Source organism: Cuculus canorus, chromosome 15, assembly GCF_017976375.1.
Source record: "Cuculus canorus isolate bCucCan1 chromosome 15, bCucCan1.pri, whole genome shotgun sequence".
Taxonomy (NCBI): Eukaryota; Metazoa; Chordata; class Aves; order Cuculiformes; family Cuculidae; genus Cuculus; species Cuculus canorus.
The window spans coordinates 3,396,393-3,416,651 of record NC_071415.1 but is presented as its reverse complement, the minus strand read 5'-3'; the positions used below and the strand labels follow the sequence as shown (position 1 = coordinate 3,416,651).

Sequence of the window (20,259 nt, the reverse complement as noted above, 5' to 3'; positions counted from 1 at the left end):
AAAATATCTATTTCCCAGCTCTGTTCTGCATCAAAGGCACAGGTTGGGAGTGCAAGGTTGTTTAGAAGATGCTCTTTAATCTTAATAAACACCACGAAAACACTAAAAGTTTGATACCAACCCAGCCTTTTATGTTTAATATTAAATCTTGGAAACCCAAACCCCACCCAACAGTGTTATTCCACACAGTCAATGTAACGATGCTCCCTGGCAAGTATATCAGTCTTCTGCTACAACCTATAGATTTCCAGTTTTAACCTATTGATTTCCAGGCAACTTAAAGCCTTTTCTGCATGTTTCTCCTTATCTGGTACCCAGGTTCAGTTTCTCCATATGCCTTGACAGGCATTCTTTAAAATATTTCAAACAAACAAGAAGTATCCTGACAAATGCAAACGACTGCATCAGAGCTTGGTAATGAAAACAAAATTTTTGTAGCAAACATCAACTTTTTGAAGTCACAGAATCAGCCTGACCTCGGTGCCAGGGAAGGTCATGCAGCAGGTCATCTTGAGTGCTATCACACAGCACATGCAGGACAACAGGGTGATCATAAACCCATCAGCATGGGTTTATGAAAGGCAGGTCCTGCCAAACTAACTTGATCTCCTTCTATGACAAGGTGACCCACTTGATGGATAAGGGAAAGGCCGTGGATGTGGTGTACCTGGACTTTAGTAAAGCCTTTGATACAGTTTCTCACAGTATCCTACTTGAGAAACTAGCCACCACTGGCCTGGAGAGCCGCACCCTCTGCTGGGCGGAAAAGTGGCTCGATGGCTGGGCCCAAAGAATGGTGGGAGGCGGTAGCCAGGGCTCAGTGCTGGGTCTAATTCTGTTCAATAACTTTACCAATGACCTGGTTGAGGGGATCAAATGCACCCTCAATCAGTTTGCAGACAACACTAAACTGAGAGGAAGTGTTGATCTGCTTGGAGGGTAGGGAAGCTCTGCAGACAGATGTGAACAGGCTGGAGCACTGGGCTGAGGCCAACAGGACGAGGTTCAACAAGTTCAATTGCCGGGTCCTGCACTTGGGACAAAAAAAGCCCATGCAGCCCTCCAGGTCTGGGAAGAAGCTGTTGGAAAGCTACCTGGCAGAGAAGGACCTGGAGGTGTTGGTTGACCAGAACTGAATATGAGCCAGTGGTGGCTAAGAAGGCCAAGAACATCCTGGCTTGGATCAGCCATGGGGTGGCCAGCAGGAGCAGGGAAGGGATTGTCCCCTTGCACTCACCACTGGTGAGGCTGCACCTCAAATCCTGGGTTCAGTTTTGGGCCCCTCATGATAAGAAGGACATCGAGAGGCTGAAACGCATCCAGAGAAGAGAACGGAGCTGGGGAAGGGTCTGGAGCCCAGGGGTTGTGAGAGCAGCTGAGGGACCTGGAGCTGTTTAGCCTAAAGAAAAGGAGGCCGTGGGGAGACCTCATCACTATCTACAACTGGCTGAAAGGAGGTTGGAGCGAGGTCAGTGTTGGTCTCTTTTCCCAAGTGACAGGCGACAGGATGAGAGGAAATGTCCTCAAGTTGCACCAGGAGAGGTTCAGCTTGGACATTAGGAAATATTTCTTCACTGAAAGGGTTCTTGGGCACTGGCAGAGGCTGCCCAGGAGGTGGTGGAGTCCCCATCCCTGAAGGGATTGAAAAGACAAGCAGATGATCTGGTTTAGTGGTGGACAGGGACAGTTCAACTCTGATCTCAAGGATCTTTTCCAACCAAGCAATTCTATGATTCTACGACTCTATGAAACTTAAGAACTGATTGTACATTCTTCCTAGCAGGCCAGAACCCAGGCTTCAGCAACAAAAATCTTTCCCTGTCTGGAAACAATTGTCCTTACATCCCTCAGCCAGCTTAAATCAGCAATTGCAGTTCTCTTCTGAATTCATCCCTGTCGATTTGAGATGTATGAGCAGGATAGTTCCCACTCATTTGCCTCCAAGACCCTGGCCTCGTCCTCTGTAGCGGGCAGTGATGGACACACCACCTGGTGCTTTCCTGACACCACAAGCTGCATTCACACAGCCTTGTGGAGTGGCAGCATGCGATTATCCACCCTGTGTACACTGCTGAATCTTTATTACAAACCATACCATCTTGTGTGCATCACTGCCCCCACTGCTAGAAAAGCAATAGGAGAATTGGAAAATCTTCCAGTACAAAAGACAGATTCTTAGGTTCATGCCAATTCTACAGGAAGAAAAGCAGATCCTTCCAGACTCTGTGCCATTATACAGAAGAGTCCTGGGGTCATGTGTGCAGTAGGCAAATGTTTTACACCTCTAGATAAGGCACAACGAAATAGGATCATTTCTTTAGGAAATACAGAGAGATTCTTGCATAACATTCGCTGCTGCACAGCATCCTTCCATCATTCTGAAGTTTGTGGACTTGGTACAGCACTTAGCCACAGTTTTAGTCTAAAAGACTTTCCTAAAAGAAATTAAAGTAAAACTCTTCTCGGGAAGTTGGAAATTGGAATGAGTCTGTGGTAAGTGTCCTGGGTGACTCTGACGGGGTTTCTGCTGAGCTGTGGCTTGTCCTGCAAGCTCCTGAGCGCTTCCGGAAGAATCGACAGTTCTTGTTGCGGGCGTTTCCCTTCACTTCCATGATCCTGGCAGATTTTGCAGCTTACAGACAGGAGAAAAGAGCAATCAGAGATGTTCAGTCATCTCATATAGTAAGCCCCAACTCTATAAAGCAATAGGGAGGGCAGGAGCAAAACCATTTCTCATTCTTTTCCTTCAGCATGCAAAGTTCTCCTACCTGCTTCCATGAGCTTCAGCTCTTTGCACCGCTCCTCCTCCATCTTCTTCCTGTAGTCTCCAAAGATGGCTCTCATAACCTGACGCTTCTTCACCAGTGGAGCCTTGTCATTGCGCAGCGTCTTGATCGCACGGAGAGCCTCCTCGGCTGAAGCAGCGCAAATGCGACACAATGCAGAGTGGGTTCCCACCTGCTCTGCTCCTGCCCGCTTGCTAGCCCTTCCCACAGGGGAAAGTTCTCATTTACTGGAGTACTTACTCTGCTTTGGAGTGGACTTTTGCATCTTCAGGCCAAGTTCCAGCTGTTCCACACACCAGTCCACCTCTTTCTGCAGCTGCTCATCCGACTGCGATGCAACAAGGAGCAGAGGGAGGATAATGAAATCAGAGAATCACAGAACGGTTTGGGCTGGAAGGGACCTCAAAGCCTATCCAAAGCCCAAAACCCCTGCCATCAGCAGGGACACCTCCCACTGGATCAGGGGGCTCAAAGCCCCATCCAACCTGGCCTTCAGCACCTCCAGGGATGGGGCAGCCACAACTGCTCTGGACAACCTGGGCCAGGGCCTCCCCACCCTCACACAAAAACATTTCTTCCCAAGATCTCATCTCAATCTCCCCTCTTTCAGTGGAAAACCATTCCCCCTTGTCCTATCCCTGCACTCTCAGATCAAGAGCCCCTCTCCAGCTTTCCTGGAGCCCCTTTCAGTACTGCAAGCTGCTCTAAGGTCTTCCCATCGCCTTCTCTTCTCCAGGCTGAACAAGCCCTATTCTCTCAAGTCCAAATACGTCATCCAAAAAGTAGAGCAGCAGCTGCACACAGGAGAAAAGGCATGTGTATGAAGTCAGGACTATTCCAAATTTCATGTTCTGGTGACCACTTTATAGACTGCACAACATTTTCCCTACAGTGCTTTTCAACAGATAAATTTAAAGCACTGAACAAATGTTTATTTGTAACTCACTGCCTCTATTTGATGGATTTAATATTTGTCTGCCATTCAGATGATGCCATTTTTCTGGAAAGCTGTCCAGAGCCTTTCTTCTCAAAGAACGTGTCAAATCAATTTACAGGTGTGAGGAATAAGCATCAACAACAAAACCCTACCCCCAAGCCTGCCCAAAATCCAAAAGCAAACAACAGACTAAGGCAGAAGCCGAGTCCTGGTGTCTCAGCTCTTGCAAGCTGGCTCAACAGAAATGCAAGAGGAGAAGGGAGCTGAAGCCCACAAAGATAGGAGAAGGCAAGTCCCACCAAGCAAAGCCAGCTGCCTAACTGAGAAGTGGAAGGGAGAAAGAAACAGGGCTGCAGCCTGGGGCTGAAGCAATTCCTAATAATTATGCACGTGTAAACACAAAAGCCCTCAAGCTGTCTCTTGCTCTTCCTTCTAACAGACTAGAAGGGCTCTTTAAATCACCTTCAAATCTGGCTGCCTTTCTGATACTCGGCAATGTTTATTGGCAGGGCTGCTGGGGAAGCAGTGCCTTGGCGGAACACTTCAAGCAGCAGGGAATGCTCAGTGTGAATTCAGTGTAGAATAGCACCAAAAGCAGGATTTTGTGATTCTGTGTTTCAGGATTGCTCAGCTGGCATCATTTGTTAATGAGAACCATGCTAGTGCTGAGAAGAAAAATAAAATGAAGACCTGGGCCTTAGCAGAACGTTACAATAGTCGGGGTGTGCCTTAACAGTGTATCCACACACCTTCAGTCAGTTTCTGGGCCGTGCCTTCCAGTGGGAAGCAGTCCCAGGCTTTGCAGTGCATCCTGCCACAGCCGTGGTGACACCAGCTCTGTACCCAGCCATGCTCTCCGTGTTCTGTGAGCAACTCTCCCAACCCGGTACCGCACAGTGAGGGCACAGGGCTGGCTCAGCATGCGCAGCACCAGCTCAGCAGTGATGGAGCAGTCACCTCCGTTTGATATTTCTGTTGTTTTAAGAAAACGCAGCCGCAGCTTCCAAGCATCAGCCACCACAAGTGTGAACATGAGAAGCTTCAGAACGCGTTTGAAGCAGACACTGAAGGAGCATTAACTTCCTTACCGCTAGTGAGGTTCCTCAGCTGGCAGAGAAAGCAGAGAGCTACTGTAAGAAATAAGCAGCAATGCTCTTATTTCAGCTCTGACTTCAAGCCTGTATGCTAACTGCTAAACAGCGGAAAGATAAAGCTTTTTTGCTCAAGGGTTTATAAATTGTGGGATCCCATCAATATTTAAATACCTGAGAGGTCTCATCCTGGTGGGAAGCATCTTTATTTTGACATCTGTTAGTTTCTGCCTTTGCCTTCCTGTTGATCTCAGTTTCTTCTGTCTCCTTTTTACTGACAGATGGTTTTTGTTTCTTCTTCTTTTTCTTCTTCTGGGCAGCTCCATCTGCTGCTGGTTTCTCTGTCACCGTCTCACCTCCAGGAGCAGTCTCTGGCTGGGGGATCTTTAGCATGACAAGGCTTCCATCCTCTTTGGGCACACTTCCCACAGTTTCAGTCACCTCAGGCTTCAGCACAGCTGAAATCTGTGGCACGCCTGCTGATTCCGTAGGCAGTAAACTGCCCAGCACTTCACGATTTGCTGTGTGTTTTATATGCTGGCTTGTTGGAACTAACGGAACCAGAGGATGGTCTTCATCTGGGATGGCAAAGTTGAAAGCAAACTTGGATTCTTGTCCAGAGGCAGCAAAACTCAAGGCTCCATTCCAGTTGTTCTGCTCAGTGGCTCCTGCACTGGTTGGTGCCTGCTCAACACCTCTGCCACCAGGGACTGCTTCCAAAGCTGGGACAGTTGCTTCCAGGTCAATCTCAGGAAGTGGAAAATCAAATCGGAAGCTGTTGTCAGGTGACGTGAACCACTCCGGCTTTGCCTCAAAGATGTAGTTGGATCGTTTCCCATCTGAAGCCTGCCCGTTGCTTTGCTGCACTTCCACATCCCCAGGTTTCACATCTGGACAAGACAAAGAATAATGTTTCTATCACTGCGCCAGATTCCTGCCACGGGGATGCTGCTGCTGCTGCAGCTCCCTCTGAAAGGCACTGCCAGAGAGGCCATCCCACCACCTGCTGCAATGTGAAAAATCATAGAATCATGGAATGGTTTGGGTTGGAAGGGACCTCAAAGCCCATCCAGTTCCACCCCCTGCCATGGGCAGGGACACCTCCCACTGGATCAGGAGGCTCAAAGCTCATCCAACCTGGCCTTGGACACCTCCGGAGATGGGGCAGCCACCACTTCTCTGGGCAACTTGGGCCAGGGCCTCACCACCCTCATTGTGAAGAATTTCTTCCTAATGCCTAATCTAAATTTTCCCCTCTCCAATGTAAAGCCATTTCCTCTCATCCTGTCACCCCATGCCCTTTTTAAAAGTCCCTCCCCAGCTTTCCTGGAGCCCCTTTAAGTACTGGAAGCTGCTCTAAGGACTCCCCACAGCTGTTCTCCAGGCTGAACAATCCCAACTCTCTCAGCCTGTCCTTACATTGGAGGTGCTCCAGCCCTCTGACCACCTCCGTGGCCTGCTCTGGACCTGTTCCAACAGTTCCATATCCTTCTTATGTTGGCAGGGCTACAGATGAGGTCTCACCAGAGCAGAGCAGAGGGGCAGAATCCCCTCCCTGTCCCAGCTGATCCCACTGCTTTGGATGCAGCCCAAGACACGGCTAGTTTCTGGGCTGCAAGCACACACTGCCAGATCATGTTGAGCTTCTCCTCCCCCAGCACCCCAAGTCCTTCTCCTCAGGGCTGATCTCAATCAAGTCATCCCCCACCCTGTATTGAAATTGTGGATTGCCTTGACCCAGGTGTAGGACCTTGCACTTGGCTTGCTGAACCTCATGAGGTTAACACAGATCCCCTTCTCCAGCTTGTCTTGGTCCCTCTGGATGACAGCCCTTCCTTCTGATCTGACAACTGCACCACTCAGCTTGATGTCATCTACAAACTTGGTGAGAGTGCACTTGATCTTGCTGTCAATATCATTGACGAAGGTATTAAACACCACTGGTCCTAGTAAGGGACAGAAAAGAACCAAATATCAGCATTCCCTGAAGGAGCAGTTCAAGCTCACCTGCATTGTCCACGCTCTTCTGATCCTCAGCCATCTTGAGATGATAATCCCCAAGCACACGGTTCATTACTTGCTGCTTCTTCACAAAAGGAGTCTCAGGGGAGCGCAGGACCTCGAGGATGCGCTGTGTCTCTGCTGTTCTCCAGAAAAAGACCAAGAGACAAGAGTCAGGTTACAATGGGCCCCAGAGACCACACTGGGAAATGCTGGTGATGGGCTCTCCTCTGAATGGCCCCGTATTCAGACCACCTCTGACTAATCCATGACTGGCATTCAGTCACAATCTCAATACAGGATGGGGGATGATGTGATTGAGAGCAGCCCTGAAAAGGACTTGGGGTGCTGATTGACAAGAAGCTTGACATGAGCCGGCAATGTGCACTTGCAGCCCAGAAACCAACCGTGTCCTGGGCTGCATCAAAAGAAGCATGGCCAGCACAGCGAGGGAGGGGATTCTGCCCCTCTACTCCTCTCTTGTGAGACCTCCTCTCGAGTATTGCGTCCAGTTCTGGAATCCTCAACATAAGAAGGACATAGAGCTGTTGAAACAAGTCTAGACGAGTGCTACAAGGACGATCGGAGAGCTGGAGCACCTCCCATACAGGACAGGCTGAAAGAGTTGGGGTTGTTCAGCTTGGAGAAGGCTCTGAGGAGACCTTATAGTGACCCTCCAGTACCTGAAGAGGCTACAGAAAAGCTGAGGAGGGACTTTTTATAAAGGACTTTTTATAAAGTGATAGGACAAGGAATGACTACAAATTGGAGAGGGGCAAATTTAGATTAGACATAAGGTGGAATTTCTTCATGATGAGGGTGGTGAAGCCCTGGCCCACGTTGCCCAGAGAGGTGGTGGCTGCCCCATCCCTGGAGGTGTTCAAGGCCAGGTTGGATGGGGCTTTGAGCAGCCTGATCTACTGGGAGGTGTTCCTGCCCATGGCAGGGGGGTTGGAATTAGATGATCTTTAAGGTCCCTTCCAACTCAAACCATTCCATGATTCTATGATAAGGAAACTCCAAGTGCTTCTAGAAGAAGCTGCTCATTAGATATGGTAAGAACCCCACACTGCAGTAAGTGCACTCCTAATGGCACAGAAGCTACGCAAGGCTTAACAACCCTTCCCAACACCAACAGCCAAATCCAGGCTTGGTGAGTCAACAAATATGACTGTGTAGTGCGCACACCCTGAAAAGCAAGGCTCTTGCTTCACTCTCACACAAACTGGCCTGACCATAATGCCCATCCCAGTTCTTTCTGTCAGAGCAAATTCTCTCAAAGTATCGTTGTCCTTCTGTGGCAGCGCTCCCCAAATACCTTAGCCTGGGAAAGCTGGACAGGCACAGGCTTCTAGTGTTTGTCTTGCACTGTTCAAGTCACAAAAAAGTTTAACTTCCTTGACTAGTATTTTGGAAGGGCCACATGGCCATCTTTCTTGGCTGCAGCGCATCACTCCAGGACTGTCCAAACAAGGTGTATCTTGCAGATTCCACTCTGAGAGTCTCATGCTAGGAACAGAGCAGTGGCACACAACTGTGAGGCAGAAATGCCACGGTGGAGCTGTAGCCACCCAAAAAAATGTGATGTATCTTCATAGCACCTGGTTGTCAGTGTCCTGAGCACACACTGGCTCCTACTTAAAGCGTTTTCGCTGGCTGCATTCAAGGCCTGATTGCTAACAAGAGCTGTGACAAAGAAAGAGCTAGAAAAAGCTTCAAGGGAAAGTCTCCCCTCCTCACTGGGAGTCAGCTTAACCTGAGGATCTCATGCAGAGTACCGCTGCAGGCAGTTTCCTCGTCAACCCAGACCTTGATCCTGACCCACAGACTTGAATTCCTGGGTAAAGCTTCAATCTGCCTCATTGTCACACACTACTCCAGCAATCCAGGCTCCAGGTAGTGCCTGGTTGCCATTGGCAGCTTTGGTCTCCTGGGTCAGGGTCAGGTACTGTGCCAGCGGGTCTTTTTCTGTCCACAGTGTGGCCTCTCCTTGCCTTCTCACTGCGCTCAGCTCCTGCTTCCCTCCAGAAGCAGCTTTCCCCTCCTGCTGCTGGAAAATAGGGACCGTGCATGACACACGGGTGTGACAAAATGGTCCGGCACCCAAGCAGGGTGTGTGGGCACGTGCCGATCCCTGCTACCTTCCCAGATGCATCTGCACACACTCATCTTTCACGTGATTTCTCCTTGGAACAAGAACAGTGAGGAATAGGCTTCACAAAGATAAACCTACTGGCACCCAGGGGCCAGATGCACAGACATGTTGTTTTGTAGTCAGAACAAATCATATGCAGCATAAAGGTAGGAAATACGGGAGAGAAGAAACAAAAATGCCCAGGTCTGCTAAATGAGAACAGAGGCTGGTATATGGCTGTGGAGTGTGAGTGAGGCAATGTACCTTGGTTTGGGGTTGGCAGGAGATTTGTCTCCAGCTGCAAAATGCACCACTCCAGCTCATCTTCAAACGTGCCTCGGGGAACCTTGGACACAGGATGGGGGAAAGCACAATGTTTAAAAGAAGCACATATATCTCACCTGCAAAACTGAGTTTTCCAAAGTTCTCTCCTCTCTCAAGTGGGAGATCAGACCAGTGGGTCAGAAACCCCTTTTCTGGAGGTACAACTGAGGTGCGTTGTACAACGGCTCCAGTTGTACCACAAATCAAAACAGCACCGGGCAGGACACAGGCCCTGCAGTTCCCTGTTGGGAGGCCATCACATGAGTCCTCATTGTGACAAAAATTAGAGACAAACTCACTCGCAGTCACCCACCCCTGGCATCCCACAGCCTGTTTGCTTTCTCTCTTCTCCTTGTTCTAACCCTGAGCAAACCACTATGAGCTACTGCATAGAGTCCATGCTAATATCTAATCTAATCCTAGGAACTAGAGAACAGTTCTGTGATATTTGAAGAATAGAACAAAGGTAAAAAGGCATTGAAGACTGCGGAAAATCAGCATCTGGCCACTGCTTCAGGAGCCGAAAAAGGCAGAGGTCAGGATAATCACGACTTCAAACCTTATGTAGGTACTTCAAAGGGGGCTGGATGCCAATGGAACAGGGCGGGGGCTGCTCTGCAGAGCTCAGGCTCAGTAACGGTGTGTGGGGAGCATGCGCGAGGGAGGATGCTTGTTCCACTTAGTATTGGGAAAGGTGATTAACACGAATGAGTTTTTCAAGAAATAGAATACATCTCTGTAAGTTCAGAGTAAATAACCGCCACCCCAAACCATCGGCATGCACGCTGCCAGAACGATCCCCGCCTGTGACCTTCTTTCCCCATTTTAGGAGGATCCTCCTCTCGTTTCGAAGGCCCCAGATGGAAGAGCCCTCCTTTTTCCTGATGCTTACTCAATACCCACCCATCTCACAGCACCCTGTGTCACAGAACTGAGCTCAACGCCACCCACAAGTGCTCCGGGAGACCAGCGCGGAGATTCCAGCTTGGAAAGAGGGGGGCAGAGGAAAGGGGGGGAGAGGGAGAAAAAGGGGGTTAAGGGGGGAGAGGAAAAGGGGAGAAGGAAAAGAGAGGGAGGAGGTAGGGAGAGGGGAGAAGGGGAGGAAAGGAGAGAAGAAATGGGAGGGAAAGAGGTGGAGAGGGAGGGGAGCCGGCAGGACTCACCCGCTCCATGCCGCCGCAGGAAGGGGCGGGGACGCCGGGAGCCCTGAGCTATCCGGGAGGGCGGAGGGGACCTCGAAGCTCATCCAGTCCCACCCCCTGCCACGGGGAGGGGCACCTCCCGCGGGATCAGGGTCCTCAGAGCCCCATCCGACCTGGCCCTGAACACCTTCAGGGATGGGGCAGCCACCACTGCTCTGGGCAACCTGGACCAGGGCCTCCCCACCCTCACACAAAAACATTTCTTCCCAAGATCTCATCTCACTCTCCCCTCTTTCAGATGAAACCCGTTCCCCCTCGTCCCCTCCCTGCACTCCTTGATCAAGAATCCCACCCCAGCTTTCCTGAAGCCCTTTTCTGTACTGGAAGCTACAGTCTCCCCAGATTCTTCTCCAGGCTGAACAACCCCAACTCTCTCAGCCTGGCCTCACAGCAGAGGTTCTTCAGCCCGCAGATCATCTCCGTGGCTTCCTCTGCACTCACTCCCACAGCTCTGTGGCCTCCCTGTGCTGAGGACTCCAGAACTGGACACAGGGCTCCGGGTGGGGTCTCACCAGAGCGGAGCAGAGGGGCAGAATCCCCTCCCTCCCTGCTGGTCCCACTGCTCTGGATGCAAGCTAGGACATGGCTTGTTTATGGGCTGTGAGCACACATCACCATCCTCCTGCCTCCCTCCTGGCCTCCTCCACCCCCAGGAGCACCCTCCTCACCAGCAGCCCGGTCCTGGTCCCAGACACCACCCACATTCATCTGGCAGACAGAAGGGTCAAATAGAGCTCTGGACAAATGCCCCATCACATTGTATTTCAGATTTCCTTTAAATTATTTAATTTTGTAAATAAAAATCAGTCAGATCCCTTGTTTCAGATGCATTTTCTCTTGGATTCTCCCAGCCGCAGCCAGAAGTGTCCCTGCCAAGGTTCCTGATGCCATCGCACGTCCCAGCTCACACACCGTGTTTACTGTCTCCATCAAATGCATTGGATCATGGAGTTCACGGCTTCTGCCGATGGTGGCAGGTTGATGTCCAAAGGGGGGGAAAATCCTTCCGGCCTGCCAGTTATTCCAGCAGACCTTTCAAGTGCTAGGAAAGCACTTCCAAATGCTGCTGTTAATGGTTATAAAAAGAAACCAGAAAAATCCGCACACTTCTGCCAATTCTGCCCAGGCTCCTGCTTTGCCTCTACCCTTGCCAGGATGGAGCCCTTGCCTAAGCCCTCCCCTCACTACTGGAAACCACCTCGTGGTTTGAGGCTCCTCAGAAGTGGCCCAAGACTTACTGCCAAGCTTTCGTGACTGCAGTAGCTTTGAAATCAGCATCAGTCTTCACCTAGAAGTGTCCAGTGCCAGGAAGATCTGACAGTCAAGTATTGGAGAAGAAAATCACGAGCATGGGAGTAACAAGCACAATCAACTGTAACTGAAAGGCATAATCCCACTGTAGTTCTCCTCTCCCTCAGGTCCCTGAGCCTGTCCAAGGGCTGCGAGCCTATCACTGCCAGTCCAGATGCATTCCCTAAGGCAAAAGCTTCCTGTCTATGGCCTGAGGAATGCACAAACCCATCAGACGATGCAAAGGCTCCACTAGGTATGGCTGGGCACAGAGTCTGCAGAACCCATTGAGATAGAACAAAGGGACATTACTTTCTGTGGCAGGATGCTGTCCATGTCTGCAGCCGAAACCACGTGCTGTGGACTCAACACCAACGCAAGGAAAAGGCACAAAGGATGAGCAATGCCTCATTTTTCCTGGGTTTGATCTCTGCCCTGAGGATTCAGCCCACACAGATTCTGGCCCACAACGGCACTGAGCCAGCGAGCCATGACAGCCTTACTCCAGACGACGCACAACAGTGGGATGCCTGGGGATCAGAATGTGATCCTGAGCTGCTGCTGACACAACTAGTACCTTTAACGTGGAGAGCTGTGAGGTGAGCTGGTGGAAGCTGATGTCTAACCAGCCACAGCTGCCCGGGAGCAAGGCAAACAGCAGGCAGAGGAATAGAAATGGCTTGAGCCTGCCTTGGGCACGAGGCAGGTCAGTGTGTGCTGTATAAAACAGCGCAAAGGCAGGGACACCTTCACACTGCTGTAAGACGGCGATGGAAGCACCTCTGTCTGGGGACTCCATGCAGGAGAGCTGTGCAGTCCTTCAGGTCACTCTGGGGATGGATAGTCCTCCCCAATGCACCTCTGCCTGCTTTCCCCACTCACCAACAGAGCACCAACAAATCTGTTGCAGGCATGGCTGTAACTGGAAGCAGCGGTTGTGCTGGAAAACACAGCTCTTTGGTATGAGGCTCCTTTAAGGGAGTTGCAGGAAGGAATTTAAAGAAGAGAGAAGTGGGGTGGTTACCCAAGCTGGCAACCACGGTGCCAGGGAGCCTCAAAGGGCACCAGGACAGCCCAGTGTCACATGCCGAACGCATCCTGTCTCCAGACTTCCTCTCCCGCGATGTATGTGGCTTGTACATACAGACTGTCATTCAGCATCACGAAATCTGCATCGGACAAGAGAGAAAGGAAGCAGCCATCAGAGAAACAGAGGGGCTGAAGCTGCCTGGAAGGAGCTGGGCTCCCTGGGAAAGAGCTTCTTCCCACCCAGACCCAGCAGCAGGACAGCAGTGTGGTGCCATCCTTGCTATGGCAGCTCTTGCTCCATGCTTGGCCGAGATGTGGTGTCTCTCCAAAAGGCTGACGGAATGCCACCAGCATCCAAGGGAAAAACCACTGGAGCAAAAGCCCAGAGCAAATCCCAGGCAGAGTGAGTCTCCCTGCAGCTCCCACTGAAGCAGGGGATGAAGATGCATTTGTAACAGCCCCTGCTTTGCTCCAGCACCCGAGAGCCCTCAGTCTGTGGTCCCCATACCAGTACCTGCATCGGAGTCATAATTTAGTGTCCCCTTTTTGTGGTCAATCCCCAGGAGCTGGGCAGGATGCAGAGACGCTGCTTCCAACGCAGTCTCTCCCGAACACCCTTGGACAGAGAAGGGGGAGGCATTAAGGCAGCAAACAGCCCCTCTGCCAGAGTGGCCCGAACGCTCCTGGCTAAGGCAGCTGGCTAGGGTACCCAAGCTTGGGAACACCCTCACCACAGCCATATGGAGACGGGGAAGGGAAACATCCCTACAGAGACAGTGGGAAACAGAAAACTGAACATCTAGGGTCAAGGGAGGGCAAAATTGTTCACCTTTGTGAGAAAGGAGCAAGAGACTTCACCTCTCATTAGTGCTATGAGTTAAAATCAAATCTCCCCTTGAAAAGGTGCTCCTCTGAGGTCAGTGCCACTGATCCTAGTCCTTCTCACCGTTTCAGGTGAGAGCTCCCTGCTGGAGCAGTCACAGCTGGCAAGAGCGAGACCTCTTCTTGAGTCAATGTTGTGGACAAGGCTCACCTGTGGCTTCTTGGAAGTGTCGCACACATGTGTCCATGGTTGCCACGCTGCCGCTCAGGGTCTTTGTGCCTGGGAGGGGAACAGGATGGCCCTGAGCAGTCCCACAACTCAGAGCAAGAAGTGCAGCGGTGGGAAAGCATAATATGACCAAAAGGGGTAGAAATCCTGGGCCACACAAGGAGCAACTCGAAGGGCCCACAGCCATAGCTGCCGAGTGACAGAGAGCCTGTGCGCACAGTGCAGGGAGAGGTTTTGGGATGTCACCCTGCAGCTCCACTATGAGACCAGCTGGACGGAGTGAAACCCTAGCTCACAACACAGGCACCTGCTGCCAGAGACAGAGGAAGGGAACTGCAAAAGGAATGATCCTTCTCCAAAATATCTTTTCAGTCTCCAACTGCTTGCAGTTTAGGAAAAGTCAGTTGCAAGAAGTAATGGTGTTACAGTAAAGACAAAGGACACCAGTTATCTGTGAGATTTCTCTGTCTCTTCTGACGCCATTGGAACCTCTGGCATCTGTGACATTGGGCAGCAAGGTGTTCAAAGGTGTTGTGGACAGTTAAAAATGGAGAGATTCTCCCTCCCTCCCCCAAGCCAGGGCAATCTCCCTCTTCACAAAGTGCCTCATTCTTCCAGGGCCAAGTCACTGCAGAGCCATTAACCGGCCAGGCACCAAAACCCATGCTGGTGGCCCAACCAACAAGCCCTGCAAGGCTGCCGAGCTCTCCAGGAGCAGAGGAGCAGCAGCGCTGCCCCAGCAATTTCGCAGGATGGCACCTACCCGCAATGTAGGTGTTCAGCCCATCGATCTCCACCACCTGCTGACCCAGCGTGTGCCGACCTGGTGCCAGTCCCATGCCAGCAATTGCATCTGTCACCAACACCAGGCCTGAGCAACGGATGGAAAGAGGCTGTGTTAGCTTTGCCACTAACCTTGCTGCAGCTCCAAGCACTGCGCCATGCTGATCCTCCCAGAGAGGAGCCAAAGCACCCCTAAGGCACATCTGACCAAAGGAAGAGGGCTGGTGGGTCAGCACACAGCTGTGACCTCTTCCAGGCAGTGAAAGCAGCCCTAGCACATGCGCAAGTGTTTTGTGGGAGGTGGTGCAGTGCTTGGGATGTCTGGCGGCACCATGTGGGCCTGGCCTGGCTCACCTTTGGGGTGGGCTCGGTGGGCAATCCGCAGGGCGGCAGGGTTGGTGTGGATGCCATCAGAGATCATGCCATAGAAGACTCTCCGCCCAGCAGGAATCCTGTCACTTGTCAGCAGCCCCACGATCCCAGGATCACGATGATGGAACTGTCCGTGGGGAGAGAGGACAAGCTGTGGAGCATCATCAGGACTTGTGGGCTCATAGCCTTCCTGTCAGGGGACACAGCTGCCCTCTCTAGCAAGCAGTGCCTGGCAGCTGGCTGCTCTTTCCTTACCAGATGAATCTAAGCATTCCCTCAAATTTCAAGCATCTGCTACAGCCTTGACTCCCTTTTAGGTCAGGCAGCAGGAATATGAAGCCAGAGGTTCAGAGCTGAAGCCTCAGTACTGAAGCCTGATACGAAACAAGCTGGGGGCAATTTGCAGCTATGGGGAGCAGGAGAGAAAGTACAGAAAGTGGTACCAGCACAGGGCAAGGGCCCTCGGCTACTCACCGGCAGCATGGCGTTGAAGAGGTGAGTGATGAAGGTTGCGCCGTGCTGCACAGCCTCCTCAGCCTGGGAGAGATTTGCCACTGAGTGACCTGGGGACAGACCAACACATCATTTCCCTGCCCATCTCTCCATTTTTTTCCCTACAGGAGTGAAGATGCTTTGCCATGAGGACTCTGATGCGCCTGGGCTCAGGTCTGAGGCACAGCCACACTGCAGAAGTCCCTGGCTGTGACCACAGGGACTCTGGCAGTGGGTGTTCTGCCTGGACACCTTCATCATTCATATCACATCACAAACTCCCTTGCTCTCAGACAGTTGATTTCAGGCTAGGCTAGAAGTCCAACGACACGCCGTTCTACTGTCCTCAGATGGTCAAAGGCTTTATAGAGAGCTGTCAAGGGAGCACAGGCAGTGGGGACTTGGCCAAGAAAGAATAGAGGGATGAAACTACCCAGAAGGAAAATTCCATTTTCCCCAACATGGAGCGCAGCTCTAATGCTCTGTGAGCAAATTCTGCCTTTCTGTGGCTGTCAGATAAGAGATGCTCTGCTGCGTAAATGCCCTTCTCGCTTACAGTTTAATTTCACCTTCAGCAATTCCCTTCCCCCCCATTTTTTTATTTAACCAAAAAAGTATTTCTTTAATGATCTATGGCACAGAAAGGTTTGGGAAACAGGAGAAAAATGCAGTCAGTTTTAAGTCAGCGGCCTAAGGGCACCAGAGGTAGAGGTCTCGTACAGCCCTTCCCATTAAAAAACATGCTTATCAAAACTCAACTGTAACCTTTGGAAAATTATTTCGCCTATCAAACAAGGCCTAAACAGCTGAACTTCAGAGTTTGAACCCTTCCATGTTGTTAGCCCTCAATTACATCTTTAATCAAATCTGACTGCTGTTCCTCCCTGCGTTTGAACAGCACCAATTGCTCTCTCATGTTAAACACAGGGGTTCCTCAGTCCATACAAAATCTGGCCCTTACTCTGCAAAAGGCGACAGAATTGTAGCATCAAGCAAGTTTCCCACTTGTGACAGGTCTACCATCTCCATGTGGGCCAGGTAAAAGGAATTCCCACCCCGTCCAGTCACACTGAGCCATTAGAAATGCTACAGGTCAAGCAAGGGCGGCCTGGCTGTGTGGCACTGGGAGACAGAGCCTCCCCCAGCCTCCTCCCCCACAAGTCCTTACCGAGCGAGACACAGATGCCCCGCTTGGTGAGTTCCTGGATCACCTCACTGCTCCTCTTCATCTCTGGGGCCAGGGTGATGATCCGGACACAGTCCAGGGACCCATAGGTGGCAAGCAGGTCCTGGAAGGCACCTGCTTCAAAGGTGCGAAGGCAGCACTCCGGGTGTGCCCCTTTCTTCTCCTTGCTGATGAACGGTCCTTCCAGATGGGCCCCTGCCCAAACAAGAACACAAAGATATGACCCTTCCTCTCCCCACCAAGGAAACCACTGCATCTACCCTGCTCCAGTCAACTTCTCGTCATCCTTCTGCAGCAAAATGTGTGGTTCAAGGAACCCTGAGGGCAGCACAGCAAAATATGCAGTGCTGGCAACGAGTCAGGCCAAGCCACTCCACTGTCATTAACCATGGGGCCTAAAAGGGTGGGACCAGCTCTGTATGAAGGCAAGAGACCACGGCCAGGCTGAGGGAGAAAGCGAGTGCCCTCCTACACAGCTCTCCCATCAAGAGAGCTCCAGCCCCACTTGTGCTGCCCCTACAGCAGCTTCTTTCCCTGTAACAAGGAAAAAGACAGTCACCCTCCTAGAATGGCGCCAGAGAGGATAGGGAGGGACAGAACCACTTACCCAGGATGCCTGCTCCATGGGCTCCGCCATTCCTTACACTGATCTGAGGGAGAACCTGGAGAAAGGGGTTTGTCAGACACAGCCCCCTGCACCTGCCAAAACAAACCTGGTCTTTGCTTCCCAGAGAGCTCCACAGCTTCACAACTTGGGACCAGCAGCCAAGCACAGGTGGTAAAGAAAAAGCCAGGGGCAAGTCCCATTGTGCAAAGCTGGCCTGGGAGACATCACTGCCTCAGCAGTCTAAAGGTTAAGGGCAAGAAATCCATGGGTGGAGTTCTTCTGTTCCTCATGCCTACGGCTATTCTGACAAGGCAGCTGCCCCAGTCTCTGCAGAGCCAGCCTTGCCCATCTTGGTACCAGGCTCAGCCTTTCTCACCCTGCAGATGAGACAGGGAGAAGGTCACTTACCTGGTGGTACACGGATGGAGGAGAGGTCACCAGGGTGGGACAGAACGAGGTCACTCCATGGGAAAGGATTTTCTGACTGACAAGGTCAATCCCTGATTTGAAGTCCTCTGTGGCCAGAGAGAAGTCCACCCCAAAGCCACCTGCATCATGAAAAAAACAGAGATGAAGCTGCAGCTTCCCCAGAGGACTTTTTCCCAAACCACTAAAGAAACATTTCGCATGACAGAGCAAGCTGCTCAATGTGTACAGCATAGACTAGAAGAGGGGGCTCCACCAGAGCTCTCCATGGGGTTCCGCAAGAACAAACTCAACCAATGCTGTCCTCCTGGAGCGCTTTTCTCCACAGCATCCCAGCCTTCTACAAGCATCACCTTTTTGTTTTGATGCATGGCAAAATCTCAGGATTCCCCATTAAAGAGAGGGTCAGAGGGTCTGACTTCCAACAAGCCCCTCTTGACCCTCAGGGAAGAGCGACTGCAGGTAGGGTTTGTTCGCTTGAAAAGTCCTGCTATGTCCATCCCGCATCCTGGAAAGGGTAGGGAGGGCATCTGGCCAGTGCAGGGACAGGATAAAATGCTGAGAAACACAAGGCCAAGAGAAAAGCGGTGCTGGAACCCCACCCAGACAAAGGGGTCAGATACAGGGCAGCAGCATCCACAGGGAGATTTGTTCTTTATTGTTAGTTTGGCAATCAGCACCTCTCCAAGCAGCTGGAATGCGCTTGGTCACAGGCAGTAGAGGTGCAGCAGGGTATGAAGGCCTGGGATGGACAAACCCAGGACCCCCCATACCCCTGCAAGTGCACACGGTGTCACTGTACCGTTGATCTGGACATCGATGAAGCCTGGGGCGATGATGCTGTTCTTACAGTCCAGCTGGACGTCAGCAGAGCCCTTCTCGTCAAAGAATAGTTTCTCCGGGTTCAGGATCTTCCCCTCCCGTACCCACAGGTCCTCCCTGAAGGAACAGTTACACACACCCCGAGCTCCTCTGCCATCCGCGATGGAGCACACGGGAGCCACGGCCCCAGGGACAGCGGTGGCCCAGACAAGCAGATCCCACTGGCACCCTCCTCCACGCGCTCCCTGAGGGCTGCAAGGGCAAAGCTGCTCTTCCAGCGGCCCTACAACAAGCAGCCCTCCCTCTGCCTGGCCTCCAGCCTCATCAGACGAACAGGGTTTTCATAGGCTGCCCCTCACACCAGGCGGCGACGGCCACGGGGCTGGCAGGGGGGACAAGGGGCAGTGGGAGTGTGGGGGGGTGAGAGCCGACAGCTGATGGCCTGGGAGACCAGGGGGATTCCCAGCATCCCTGGTACCCCGGCACCCCCAGCGCCCACCAGCGCCCGCCAGCACCCACCAGTTCCCCCAGCACCCACCAGTACCCACAGCAGCCCCCTGTGCCCCCGGTAGCCACCAGCACCCCCAGCACCTCAGGCAGCCCCGGCTCCCCCCGCGCTCACCGTTGCAGCCGGTGGCCTCGTAGGATGCGGCAGTTGGTGAACTGGACGATGGGCGCGTCCGAGACGGATTTGTTGGACGGCATGGTGAAGCGGCGGAGCGGCGGGGCGGCCCAGAGGCTGCGGGGGCGCCGGGCCGGGGCAATCGCGCCCCGCAGCGCAGCGCGGGCTGGTCACGTGATCCCGCCCAGCTGACGGGCGGGATTCCCCACCCGCCCCACGTGACAGCCCTAGACGCCATTTGGGGAGGTCTGCACTATCTGGCGGGGGGAGTGTCGCTGTCTGGGCGAGGGCACATGCCCCAGTGCCCCCCGTTCTGCCCCAGCTCTGGTCTCGCCACACGCGATCGATGGCGATTGCTCCTTGTGTTGCCTGGGCTGACAAAGCACGCCTGCTTCCCAGAGCTCCAGCGCTAGTCTCAGAGCTGCAGGTGCACCACCGCCTCCTCAAGGGCTCCCTGTGCCCCTCTGACCTCCTGCCCCACCACGGGCATCAACTCCAAGCACGGGGGTCTGGAGCCACTCGGAGCCACCAGCCAGCGCCAGGGCAGCTCCTGGCACCTTCCAGCCCTCAGTGAGTTGGGACGCTGGCACAGGGATCGCGGCGTGTGCCCTTGCGGAAGAAACATCATACAACCATGGAATGGTTTGGGCTGGAAGAGACCTCAGTGCCCATCCAGTTCCACCCCTTGCCACAGGCAGGGACACCTCCCACTGGATCAGGGGCTCCAAGCCCCATCCAATTTGGCCTTGAACACCTCCAGAGATGGGGCAGCCACCACTGCTCTGGGCAACCTGGGCCAGGGTCTCCCCACCCTCACACCAAAACATTTCTTCCTCAGATCTCATCCCAATCGCTCCTCTTGCAACCTGTACCTGCGTGGAAATCTGTCTAGACTAAAGCCAATGTCACCAACAGTCTAAGCATTTACTCCTACAGTTCTGCTGGCAGACACTTCCACTTCCCTCTGCCCTCTCTGCTCTGCAGGGCTGCTGTGTGCCGCACTGTCCACCCAGTGCTCCTGCTCTCGTGCTCATCCTGTTCGGTGTCCCACAGTTACGCAGAGTCCCACGCCTCATTGCAGGTTGTTCCCAGGCAGGGTGCTGA

General features: G+C 52.5%; 2 protein-coding genes across 3 annotated transcripts; both read right to left on the bottom strand.

The window, feature by feature from the left end:
• Positions 1-119: 119 nt before the first annotated feature.
• C15H8orf33 (chromosome 15 C8orf33 homolog) lies at positions 120-10,489 on the bottom strand. 2 transcript variants are annotated; one of them, XM_054080189.1, is made up of 7 exons: positions 10,437-10,489; positions 9,214-9,295; positions 6,822-6,956; positions 4,989-5,704; positions 3,027-3,114; positions 2,769-2,915; positions 120-2,632 (listed from the first exon to the last, which is right to left on the bottom strand). In XM_054080189.1, the coding sequence occupies exons 1-7, from the start codon at positions 10,443-10,445 to the stop codon at positions 2,436-2,438; spliced, it is 1,374 nt and encodes a 457-aa protein (XP_053936164.1). In that variant the 5' UTR covers positions 10,446-10,489; the 3' UTR covers positions 120-2,435. The 2 variants fall into 2 exon arrangements, with proteins under 2 accessions (XP_053936164.1, XP_053936165.1); XM_054080190.1 differs by lacking the exons at positions 9,214-9,295; positions 10,437-10,489 and adding an exon at positions 9,351-10,077 and having other exon boundaries at positions 154-2,632.
• A 990-nt stretch (positions 10,490-11,479) lies between these two features.
• AMDHD2 (amidohydrolase domain containing 2) lies at positions 11,480-20,259 on the bottom strand. Its single transcript, XM_054081036.1, has 11 exons — positions 19,156-20,259; positions 18,514-18,650; positions 17,694-17,833; positions 17,286-17,340; positions 16,661-16,873; positions 15,475-15,563; positions 14,983-15,127; positions 14,609-14,716; positions 13,828-13,896; positions 13,309-13,410; positions 11,480-12,934 (listed from the first exon to the last, which is right to left on the bottom strand). Exons 1-11 carry the CDS (start codon positions 19,236-19,238, stop codon positions 12,846-12,848), a joined length of 1,230 nt encoding a protein of 409 aa, XP_053937011.1. The 5' UTR covers positions 19,239-20,259; the 3' UTR covers positions 11,480-12,845.